Source organism: Lissotriton vulgaris, chromosome 9 (assembly GCF_964263255.1).
Source record: "Lissotriton vulgaris chromosome 9, aLisVul1.2, whole genome shotgun sequence".
NCBI classification, from domain to species: Eukaryota; Metazoa; Chordata; class Amphibia; order Caudata; family Salamandridae; genus Lissotriton; species Lissotriton vulgaris.
In genome coordinates, this window is record NC_141697.1 from 980,203,676 (window position 1) to 980,216,399 (window position 12,724).

At 48.8% G+C, this 12,724-nt stretch overlaps 2 protein-coding genes across 3 annotated transcripts in view; both read right to left on the minus strand.

Moving 5' to 3' along the window:
- LOC147692653 (uncharacterized) overlaps nucleotides 1-11,200 on the minus strand; it is a 273,896-nt gene extending 262,696 nt beyond the window's left edge. The window contains exon 1 of the mRNA XM_086938838.1: nucleotides 8,526-11,200. Coding sequence (XP_086794964.1) covers nucleotides 9,767-11,074 — 1,308 coding nt within the window. The 5' untranslated portion in view covers nucleotides 11,075-11,200 and the 3' untranslated portion in view covers nucleotides 8,526-9,766. The remainder of the gene's footprint in view (nucleotides 1-8,525) is intronic.
- The window catches only part of RAD54L2 (RAD54 like 2), a 1,034,525-nt gene that overhangs the window by 729,922 nt on the left and 291,879 nt on the right, over nucleotides 1-12,724 (minus strand). The gene's annotated exons all lie outside the window — the stretch shown is intronic.

A 12,724-nucleotide genomic window follows, 5' to 3' on the forward strand; every position in this document is an offset into this window, starting at 1 on the left:
AAGGTGAATTTCTAGAATTTTTTAATGTAAAGTCAATTCCCCATCATGCAAGGTCAGGCCCTGCGGCCAACTCCCATAGGCAGCCAACCCCCCCACAGCTCACAGTCAAAAGCTGTGCACAATAGAGGGTTGGAGAGGGCCGTGCGCAGCTGTGTGGCAGGGGTTGGTGAAGGCTGTGCACAGCAAGGGGTTGGCCACATGGCCTGGCCTGTGGCCAATCACCTGCAGATAGCCAACCCTTCACCACGCAGGAATGCGCGCGGTCGAGGGTTGGCTGTAGGGCCTTGCCACAGACTCTTGAAATATAGTTTTAAGAACTGCATTTTATGGACAGAAAAATGTTGAAAGAAAGATTGAGACACTTTTTTTTTTAAACCAACAGGCCTCCAAGTCCTTCTTTTAACACTTTGGGCTACCACTAGCACAGTAGGGCCTTGCCTTCCAGCTGAAGAGCATAGAACTCCACCTAGGAGTGCTTAAAATAATTACAGTAAGTTCTTGTGGGGTCATGCATTCAATGCCCCAATATATTTGTGTTTTTTTTTGTGTTTTTTTTTTTTTTAAATTGCTGCGGGGCTACTGTACTCCCTGCAGCCCGCAACAACATTTAAAAAGGCTTGGTGGTGCCCGTCCCTAATCTAGGGGGTACAACCAAGCTCATATTATTAAAAAACAAATCTATTTCAGGGCATTTTGGGTCACTCCTTTAAAAGAAGCAGTGAATAATAAACAAGAACACCTGCTGTTCATTTATTATTCTTTTTTTAAATTTAAATTTACTTTTGGTGTCCTTGTGTCCACCCGAACACCCACTTTTTTTTTTATTTTTTAGGGGAGGGTTATGTGGCCCCGGGGACACCATCCCCTAAGACCTGCAGTGGGTGCCCCAGTGCCCACGGGGGCATCCACAAGCTACTACATTTTTTACCACTGAGAAGCCCCAGGGCCCTTGTTGCCCCATAAAGCTCTCCGGTCAGAAACGTACTGGGTGCTGGTGGAATCATCACCTTTTCTTTGATCCTGTCTATGTTTTTCAATTGCTCCTGTGGGGTGAAGCAAGGTGGAGCTCTCTGCCCACAAGAGTGTGGGCAGGGTAGGCACGCACTCTCTTTGACCAGGAACTACGGTGTAGTAGGGGTGGGCTTCCCTGGGCAGATACTCCGACAAGGAGGGGGACATGCAGCCCCCCTCCCCTTTTTATAATTGCTTTGGCCCCGGGGATAGGGGCCCCATGGCCCGGTAGAGACCCAGGGAAGGGGCCACATGTCCCTTTCCCTTTGTTATTAGATTTGGCCCTGTCGGATGGGGGTCCCCTGGCCTCATATGAGGCTCCGAGAGGGGGGCTGCACGCCTCCCTTCCCTTAAACTTATTTTTGACACCAGGAGAAAGGGTCCCCCAAGCCCTGAGTGTCTTGTGGAGGGGAAGACCCCTGGGTCCATGCCCACCCGTGGGTCTAATTTAATAATCATTTTAATGCCAAACTGACTTTTTTTTTTTAAGTTGACCTTCCAAAGAAGTCGCACAGTCACACAGTTCCGGGGGTTCCTCTGGGACCCAACTCACAAGGCCTAGGGGGGCAGGGTATCTCTAGCTTGCCCCTTACATCCTTTTTAGGTCTTACCTGGCGATGGAGCGCGCATGCGCTCCTCACCTGCGACAGCTATAGTGAACAAGTCAGTTTCAAGATCGAGCCCTGCCCCTCATTTTCATTGGGTAGCGTCAGCGTTTATGTTAAACGCTGGCTTCCCATTGAAAAGGAGGGTTTCGGTTGACGCCTTTTGTCTTTTTTGGACGGCCCCCAAGGACTCTGTCGCCTGCATTACAGCTGTTGTGAAGAAGTTTCTTATCAGAAGCTTTGTCACGCTGCCTTGCACACGCCAGTCCATCTCTCTGATTGGGTCGCACAAAAAAGGAGGCGTGGCGCTGCGTGTTTATTTTGCATCTCGCTTTCACTTTAAAGTGAAAGCACGATGCAAAAATAAACAGCGGATGACTGGCGAGCACTTGTTGGACATGCAACTGTATGTGCATTACGGACAAAAAAAGGGGAATTTTTCTTTTTAAATGAAAATGGCGCTTGAAATCAATAGTCATTAAACCTCTCTAACTAGCCCCAAAGTACATCTTGAATAGTTATCACAGCATATAGGTAATTGTTCCGAACACCCAGCAACTAAACCTAGTAGAAACCATTTGTAACTGGTCACCTGGAATATCGATAATAGCTCTCTTTGCCTCTCCTTCATTCGGTTTCTGTCAAGGATTTGAGGTGGGGGAGCAGACAGGGGCCGCAGAACCCCATAAGTGGCAGCCGAGAGGGGGGCTTCTGAAAGGTTTGGCGTGCGGCGCAGAGCTCAGGGGACAGCTGAGAGGGCAGTGATGCGAGGACACCTGTCCAGGGGAACAGTGACCATGGGCGGCCCTCTGGGACGTCACAGCGGGTGTCCTACTTCTCCCATTTGTCACAGATGCGTTCTAGTCTCGATCACACACGCAGCAGCTCTACCGGCCAGAGCACTTCTGGTGTGCGCCACAAACAAGCAGAATGCCCAGAGCTGTGCTACTCAGCACGTTCACACCGACCTGGTGTGAGCCGGGAGTGGGCACATCCGGGGCTCTGGCGCAAAGAGGGGACACCCACAAACACAATCGATGCTGTAAGTCGCCTGTCGCAGATTGCTAGACTGCCTGTGGAGGCTGGAGACCCAGTGTGCTCAGACTATCACGCGGCCGAAGGCTCCGATCAGTGAGGGCTGTCCAAGCACCCTTCGACCTTTGGCCTCTGTGGATGATAGGATTCCATGTTCAGCTGAGACCATGTGCATCTTGCGTTAGGAACAGAGAACTCCACCCCTTCCCTCCCCCCCATCCCTCCTCCCCCCCCCCTTCCCACCCCCACTGCAAACTACGGTAAGTTGCGGTCATTAGAAACTCTGACTGAGCAGCCCCCCTTCCCCCACTCCTCTCAGGATCAGGTGACTAGCTGCCAGGCACATAGTCAAAATATCCCCTCAAACGATCTATGGGCCCCTGAGTGGGAAGTGGAACGCTCCTTTCTGCACCGACTGAGCTCCAGCAGTGGAGGCTGCGCTCCCCGAACTCCAGAGGGTAGGGCGTCCTTTCTTCACTGACTGAGTGGTGAAAATGGAGGCTGGGCTCTTCTGATAATGGAACCTGGGAGGCTACTTTCTGCACCGTGTACTCTAAAAATTAAGGCCTAGCTCCTCTGACACCAGAGGCTTGGACGTTCCTTTCTGTACAGACTGTGCTCTGAAAATGGGGGCTGGGGTCCTTTGACATTAAAGACTAGAAGGTTCCTCTCTACACTGACTGGGCACGGACTGCAGAGGATGGGCTCATAGGGCACGGACTGTGGGCACTGACTACTTAAGCTGGGCTCATCTGGCACTAACTGTGGGCACTCAATGCTGAGGCTGGGCTCATCTGGCACTGGAGGCTGGGATCCTCCTTTCTGCACTGACTGTGGGCTCTGACAGTGGAGGCTGGGATTCTTCTTCTAACACACAGTATGTCTCTCTGTCAACAGATGCGGAGGCCCTCTTTTCTACACTGACTTTTGGTTCCAACAGAGGAAGCTGGGCTCCTCTTACAGTAGAGGCTGGCATCCTCCCGTCAGCACAGACCTCATGCCCCGTCTAGTCCTCTGTCCAGTAGAACTAGTGCTCCTAGCGAGGTGTGCACTGCCAGTGCTAACCTCTGGCACCAATTAAAACCGGAAGGAAATCCAGGTCAGTCACTCGGTCCCTATTTCATTACAAGTGTAACTTCGTATTGCATGCAATGTGTGTCCATATTTCACGTGAGTCTTTCCTTTTCCCACATGTGTTTCTGTAGTGTTGCTTTTCATGCAGTTGTGATCCCTGTGTAGCTCATACTGCTGAGTCGCCTTCAAGAGTTTATTTAAGTTCAGGCTGTGCTGGGTGTTCTGGATGAGGCATGATTGAGACCTATGGATTGGAATCTGAAGACCGTGCCTCTCACATGATCATACAGGTGTTTATATTACATTGTCGAATTCTTGGTCACTCTGTAATGGGTTCATAGATATCATGATCCAAGCGACTTACTGTGGCTTAAAATGTTGCTGGGGTGCTGCTGCACACCTGCCGCCCTCACAACATTGAAAAAAAGCATTCAAAATGCAATAGGTCTCGCCTTTCATTAAGTTAAAGCCATTTGCTTTGCTGTACAATACCATCAGCAAAGCAAATGGCTTTAACTTAATCAAAGGCGAGACCTATTGCATTTTCAATGCTTGTTAAAACTGTGTTCAGGACCAGGGACTAAGTCTCAGGAGTCCTGTAATGGCTGCCGCAACATTATCTAGGATATTGCAGGCAGCCAATGAGAGCAAGACCCTCACTGGAGCAAGATGGCCCAAAGGTAAAAACCTCCCAAGGGCAAATCCGAAGGCTCTACTCTTTTTAAAATTGGGTTCAAGGGACTGTCACAAAAGTTCCTTTAACCCGATCGCCCAGAAATACAAATACCTTTTTAGTTTCATATTTTAAAAAGTACTGAATGGATTTATACCAAACACACGTTCTAGAACAAGATCTAGATTCCTGCGAAGTATAGTGTAATTCCGTTCAGCAGTTTTTGCAGTAGGCTGCCTAAATAAAGTCCATAAAAAATGCATGGGGAGTTTGCGTTTTGGGAAATAGTGGTTTAAAAAGTATGGTCATCTACCCTAACAGCAACGTTGGAGACATAGACTAATCAATAGAGGCCCCTATTTCCGCTTACAGCAATCAAGAGCATCAACAGTAACGTTGCCTTGACCTAGAGAATAAGCTCTGCATTTCATTTCAACTGCTTACAAACCCTGGTTGAGTTGACACTGATTTCGGATTAGATCTGAAGTGTAGGATGCAATTCCAACTCTAAATGACTGAGAACTACAAACAGCAAGGACACCTGTCTCGTCTCTTTTCTGTAATAAAAGAGAGAAAGAATAGTGGCTTCTAGATTCCTCTTCTTCCAACTCTTCTTGATCTGAAACACTATTCACCTAGAAATATAGTTCAGATTTGAGTATGGTAGATAGAGAAAGCTTGTTGTACTAATGACAATTTGGGTAAGGGCAGAGGAAGGACTTAAGACTTTATTTCCAACTAGGGTATTAACTGTATTATGATTTGTAAACAATACCCAAACTCTAGGATAGTTGTTTAAGAGTGTAAGCTGCAGTGTCCAGTCATTTCTCGACTCAACTGTTTGTAAAAGGCACTCAAGTACTGACAACTTTGAGCGTACCAGCAATCTTCAAACTAATGGAAGCACCATCGAAGGAACGCAAGGAAATGCACAATAAGAATTACAAGTTAACTCTGTGTCACGAACGCACAACTTATCAGTCCTGAACTTCACTTTGCCAATTTCTTTATTTTCAAGGGTGCTAGTCCGATCTGTTCAACTGATCTAAAGCAGGACTATAAACCACAGGATGCACCAATTTGATAAAATAATGCACAGGGCGGAGGTAAAAAAGTGTCATGGTCAAATCTTGGAGTCATTTATTAACCCAAAGCACAATTCTAGCTCCAATCAGCTAACAGTTTCTTATGTCTTTAACTACCCTTGATGGAGCAAGGTTGCACACGTAAAGCAACTGAGAGGCGTGCCTATCATGGGCTAATTAGGAAGACCAAAGCGGCACACTATGCCACTAGGATTATGGAAGCAGGGAATTCCACGAAGGAACTGTTTTTGCTATACAAAACTCTTTCGGGTGGGAGCCCTCCACTGCACCAGATGATTGTTCAGTGGAATCCTGTAATATGATTGAGGACTTCTTTGCTGAAAAAGTAGCAAAAATATATTCGGCCTTCCCTAGCCATCCTACCGCAGGGTCGGAGTTTGTGGAATCCCCGAGGGAATGGGGTGGTCGACACATGCTGACCAACTTCGTCACCCCATCCCCGGAGATTCTCTTGAAGATCTGTGGGTCAGTTAAATCAGGCTCCCCTAGGGACCCCACCACGCCTAAACGACTAGTCGACAGCTTGCCAGTGTTGGAACCGTACAGTAGACATCTTTTGGACGTCTCCTTCAGGACCAAGACTGTGCCCAGAGACTGGAAACAGGCTGTGGTGCTACCTCTTCAAAAGAAGCCTAACATCAGCTTCGAAAAATTGGAGAACCTCCAGCCAATCTCCCTCTTACCCTACATGGCTAAAGTGGCGGAGAAAACGGTAAACACACAGCTGATGGATTTTGTGGAAGAGGCTGACCTCCTGCACGAGACCCAGTTTGGTTTCCGTCCCCGCCACTCGACTGAATCAGCGCTTCTGATGGCAGTGGAGACCTTACGTCAGGGGGTGGATGAGGGCCAGACTATGGCTCTCATCCTACTGGATCTAAGTGCAGCATTCGACACTGTAGCTCACACCACCATGCTACAGTGTCTGAATGACGGAGGGATATCAGGAGCTGCACTTGAATGGATCCAGTCCTTCCTGACAGGGAGAGGCTTTCAGGTTCGCCAGGGAGACTGTTACTCTAGGGAGATTGGCTTGGGCTAGAGGGTGCCTCAGGGCTCGTCCCTCAGCCCAACCCTATTTAATCTCTATGTCTCCCCGGTAGCGCCCATCGCTGAAAGCCATGGTCTGCACATAGTGTCCTATGCCGATGACACGCAGTTGGTCATCTCCTTTTCGCGCGCGCCCAGTCTTGCAGTGGACAGTTTCAGGGCCTGCATGCAGGAACTGGCTACCTGGATGTCCACCAACTGTCTTAAGCTGAATGGCAGCAAGACTGAGGTGCTTGTGGTGGGGGGGGAGCCCGGCTGTTTGGTCATCGGCATGGTGGCCATCATGTCTAGGGGAGGTGCCTACACCCTGTCAAGAAGCCAGAAACCTGGGAGTGTGGTTTGACGTGGATCTGTCTTTTGGACCTCAGAAAGGCCGTGTGGTGGGGGTCTGCTTCAGCGTCCTAAAAACCCTGCGGAAGGTATTAGATCTTCTCCCCACGACAGCCCGCAGGACGCTGGTGCATGCCCTCGTCACATCGCGCCTGGACTATGGCAATCTGCTTTATCTGGGAGCCACCGGTAAGGCCATCAACCGCCTCCAGGTGCTGCAGAATGCAGCGGCTCGCCTGATTCTGAAATTCCCTAAGAGATCAGCGTCCAAGGCAGCCCTTCATTGGCTACCAGTAAGGAGCATGGTCGAGTTTAAGGCCCTTTGCACATGCCACCGCATCTTGGGTGGTAAGGCACCAGCTCCGCTTCAGGATTTGATCACCCGGTACGCGCCAGCGCGAGCTCTGCGTTCCTCCTGCGCGGGGCTACTAAAGGTCCCCAGGATAAAAAAGGCACGCATGGGGGCAGGTCTTTTAGATACCTGGCCGCGAAGAGCTGGAATGCCTTGCCACCGGCCCTTTGCCTGGAGCAATCTGAACTTGGCTTCAGGAAGAAGTTAAAAACCCACCTCTACACGCAGTAAGTCTTGCGGTGCGACTCTGCTGATTCCACTCACCATAGCGCGGGGACACGCTTTCTGTGCGTAACCAGGCACTCTATAAATTTCCCTAATAATAATAATAATAAGCGACTTGCGTGGATTAAGACTTCTCAAAATAATATTAATGTACTAACATGTTTTGTCATATTAATATTGCATTACATGACATTTCTAGTATCTAGGGAAAGCTTGACAATGTGCTTTTACTAATTGTAATCCTAATTGTAATCCGTTTGCATTAATTAATTTTCTACTGCGCATGCGTCTGTCACACTCACGTGACATGACGCATTACTTCGCTTGGTGGGAAACTTACTTCTGCGCACTAGAACTAAGATGGCTGTTCTGTGTCTTAACGTGCAAGAAGCTTGCATCACTGCTTTTGCTAAGCTGTTCGTTCTGCCTAATCCTTAATGCAATAGTTAAAATAAAAAAATGGGAATAGAATAGAGATTAGTGGTATACAGTGCATTCATTTATTATGTGTATCTAAAACTGTTTCTCTTCTATTTTTGCATGTATCGCATTTGGGCCTGAAATGTACTTCTGAACTCCATCTTTGGAGGGACTGCGCCTGCGCAAAGAAACTCAAGCTACTGAAGCCATGGCATTGAACCGATGCCAGCATCAGACATGAACTGTGAAAACAATGAGAACATGACCTTCTCACCCTGCCAGAGGAAGCTGAATTGTACAATTTGTTAAAACATTGTATGTTATTGATACATTCACTGCCGGGTGGAATAAAAGTACATGGGAAGATAAAGTTATGGGAGGGAACGTAACGAATAGTTTCTTACCTGTCGGTGTAGTTTTGCAGCTTGATGATCTTTCTGGATTCACTATGCTGTGCATTATTCTGCGGTCTTGTGGTTGGGTCCGGAATCTTTCTCTCTTTTTTTTTTTTTTTTTTCGTAGCCCAGGTGGGCGTCGACGTCCCACCTTTGGTGTATTTCCGGTGACGTCAGCATGCTTCCTGCGGAAGCTCCCACTCCTGGGCGCCATCTTCGGATTCATTTTTCTCGTGTTCGTCTTGTTACCGAAGTTATGGCAATGTTCAACTAAAGTTTTCACCGCTTTAACCTTTAAGGCTTCTATTCCAAGTATTGTCTTTGTTTCAACCACCTTATCTCTCCAGCCTCATCTTTCTGGCGGAGATGGGTGGGTTCGCTAGCGAATCCAGAAAGATCATCAAGCTGCAAAACTACAACAACAGGTAAGAAACTATTTGTTTTGCAGCATGAATCTTTCTGGATTCACTATGCTATGCATAGACTTTGTAGCGGTTTCTCATGTTTGTGGCGGCTGGGTGGAAGATGAGCGTTGGTTATTGAATATGTGTTGAAGCACCCTTTGTCCGACTTGTGCTTCCTTGTTCATCTGTATATCCACACAGTAGTGCTTCGTGAATGTGTGCACTGAAGCCCATGTTGCCAGGCATATGTCCTGAATTGGTGTGTTTGCTAGGAAAGCTATTGTAGCTCCTTTTTTCCTGGTAGAGTGGGCACGTGTCCCCTCTGTTAGTTCCTGCCCTGCCTGCTTGTGGCAGAACTGTATTGTTTGGGCGATCCATCGCACAATTGTTCCTTTAGTTACTGGTTTCCCCATGAAACTGTTAGCGAAGGACACAAAGAACTGCTTTGTTTTCCTGTGTTCCTTCGTTCTCTCAATAAAGTGCATGACTGCCCTTCTCGCGTCCAGAGTGTGCAGTGCCCTTTCAGCTCTGTTTGCCGGTTTTTGGAAGAAACTCGGTATCTGTATAGTTTGATTCAAGTGGAACCTTGACACCACCTTTGGCATGAAGTGTGGGTCCGTTCTCATCACCACCCTATCGCTGTGTATCTGTATGTAGGGTTCATGTAGTGTTAGTGCCTGCAGTTCACTCACTCTGCGCAGTGAAGTGATTGCTACCAGGAAAGCTGTTTTCATGGTCAGCATTTCTAGGGAGGCCTTGTGAATCGGTTCGAAAGGTTCCTTCATGAGTTCCGTTAGGACTAGGTTAAGGTTCCATGCAGGTGGTGGCACCCTCTTTGGCGGTGCGATCCTCTTTGCTCCCTCCAGGAATCTCTTAACGACCTGTGATGTGAAGAAACTCTTGCACGTTTCTCCTCTTGTGTAAGCGACTATCGCTGCCAAGTGAACCCTCAGTGAGGATGAGCTCAGATTTTTGTCGAGCAGGTGCGTGAGGTACTTTAGCACTGTTGAGTCCTTTTTCATCTTATTGTGTAGCTTTTCCCTCCTGCACCACAGTGTAAATCTCTCCCATTTCGCTACGTAGCACCTACGTGTGCTGTCTTCGTGCCTCCCAAAGTACCCTTAGGGTGCTTTCTGGCAGTTTCAAATGCACAAACTCTATGTCCTCAGGAGCCACGCTACGAGGTTCAGGGTCTCTGGCTCCGGGTGCAGCACTTGTCCGTTTTGCATGGAGAGTAGGTCCTTTCTTCTCCCGGATCTGTGGAGTGCACTCTGTGTCATCTCCATGATCTGCGAGTACCATGACTGCCTGGCCCACTGTGGTGCCACCAGTATCAGGGTCATGTTGCTCGCTCTGCACTTGCTGAGTACCTTGTGTATCAGCGGTATCGGGGGAAAAGCGTAAGCAAATGTCCTGGACCAGTCTATCCATAGGGCATTCCCCTGGGAGCCCTCCCCGGGCTGTCTGGATGCAAAATTTTGGCATTTTGCATTCTGGCGTGTTGCAAATAGGTCTACCGCCGGTGTCCCCCACCTGTCGAAGAGCCTTCTCGTCTCTTTTGCATTGAGTTCCCACTCGTGGGATGCCAATGTCTGTCTGCTGAGCCAGTCTGCTTCTACATTGTCCTTTCCTGGTAAATGTATGGCTAGCAGGTCTATCTTGAGTGGGATGGCCCATCTCCATATCTCCTGCACTAGTTTTGAAAGCGGGGCTGATTTTGTCCCCCCCTTGCTTGTTGATGTAAAATATCGCTGTTGTGTTGTCTGTCTGGATCAACACTCTCTGGTTGTACAGTTTTGTTTGGAAGGCCTTTATGGCTAGGAAAACGGTCTTTAACTCCAGGTAATTGATGTGTCTGACCACATCTGCTGGTGTCCACAAGCCTCTTACTTTGAGTTTCTCCATGTGAGCGCCCCATCCCCTCTGGGACGCGTCTGTGGTAATGGTCACTGTTGGCGTTGGTTGCGTCAGAGGTTTCCCCCTTGTTTTATGTTCCCCATGTTCCACCATGCCATCTCTTTCTGCACTGCGTGTGTTACAACCACTAGATCCTCCCAACGACCTGTAGCTTGTGACCATTGCTCCTGTAGCCATTCCTGTAAAGGTCTCATGTGGAGCCGTACGTTTGGCACTAGGTGTATGCATAATGCCATCATGCCCATGATTTTGCTCGGTGTTCACTGTCCGAGCTGGCCCCTTCTGGTAGAGCTGCGTCTCCCTCACGAGCGCCATCGTTCTCTTCTCGCTGGGAAACACCTTGCTATGTAAGGTGTCGATCTGTGCTCCCATGAAGATTTTTATTTGTTCTGGTTCCAAGGAGGATTTTCCCCAGTGGATGGAGAATCCTAGGTTCATCAGTGTGCTGGACACTCTCTGTGCGTGCTGCTTGCACATTTAGGATGAGCTTGCTTTGATCAGTCAGTCGTCCAGGTAAGGGTACACGTGTATCCCTTCCCTTCGTAGGTGTGCTGCGACTGCTGCAATGCACTTTGTGAAAACCCTTGGTGCCGATTTGAGCCCGAACGCCAGGGTTGTGACCTGGTAGTGGTCTTCTCCGATGATGAATCTGAGGAGGTGTTTGTGGCCACTGTTCATTGGAATGTGCAGGTAGGCATCTTTTAGGTCTATGGTGACCATGAAGTCCCCGCCTTGCAATTGAGGAAGTACCTCTTGTATGGAGGTCATCTTGAACCTTTGCGTTCTTATGAACTTGTTTAGGAATCTTAGGTCCAGGATGGGTCTCATAGTTTCGTCCACCTTCTGTACCAGGAAGTATGTGGAGTATACGCCCTTGTTACTTTCCCTGTAAGGTACTGGGTCTATGGCTTGTTTTTGCAGGAGCTCCTTTGCTTCCTCCCGAAGGAGCTCTAGGTCTTTCCTGGCTAGTGGCCTTCTTTTTGGTTTCCTGTCTGTTGGCTTTCCCTCCAACTCTATGCAGTACCCGTACTGTATGGTGTTGAGTACCCATTTGTCTGATGTTATACTCTTCCACTCCCTGAAGAAGTGTTTCAGTCTTCCTCCCACTGGTATTACATGTACGGAGGGGGCTAGTTCGTGTAACTCCTGTCCGGTTTGTTTGTGCTCCATCCTGGGAGTTTTTGTTCGGATGGGCACATGGAGTTTTTTTAAGTCGCTTAGAGGCGGGCTGATGTTCCCCTCTCTTATTATGTCCACGTCCATTCCCTCTCCCGCGAAAGGACTGGCCTCTTGGTTGGTACTGCCAGGACTGTTTTTGCTGCCCCTGCTGTGTCTGGGTGTCTGCTTGGTGGGCTTGTTTGAACGCCTGGTGTGATGTTCCTGGCTGTTTTCCTCCCCTCCCGTTAGGTCTTCGTGACGGGGTGCCCCTTCTAGTGCCTCTGAACTGCAATGCATGGATTTTGCAGTCTCGTTATCCTTCTTCAGTTGGCTGAGTTTCTCGTCAACTGGGGCCCCGAACAGCGTTTCTCCGTTGAACTGTGTGTTAAGGATGCTGTGCTGCACTTCTGGCTTGAAGCCCGAAATTCTGAGCCAGGTTTGTCTTCTCTCCGTGATGCCCATCATCATGAGCCTGCTGGAGGTGTCTGCTCCGTCCAAGATAGTCTTGAGGCAAGAATTGGCTACATTCTTCCCCTCTTCGACAAGGTTTTCAACTCTTTGCTTGAATTCCTGTGGCATGTTCTTTACTAACTCGCCCAGCTCTTCCAAGATCTGGTATTGGTGCCTGTTGAGCAGAGCATTGGAATTCGCCATGCGCCAGTGCACTGCGGCATTCCGTTCAATTCTTCTCCCCACCAGGTCCATCCTCTTGCTTTCTTTGTCTGGAGGTGACCCAGAAGTGGTAGGCACATTGGCCCGCTTTCTTGCCGTGGCTGCGATGATTGAGTCTGCTGAGACCGATCCCTGAATGTAGGGTGGGTCCTTGGAGGAATGTTTATACTTCTTCTCCGACCTGGGAGTGACGGCTTTGCATGTAGCTGGTTCTTTGAAAGCCTCTTTTCCCTGTGCCATGACACTGTCGAGCATGGGCAGGAACTGGCTCCTTGTTTGTGTAGGGAGCAGTGTCTC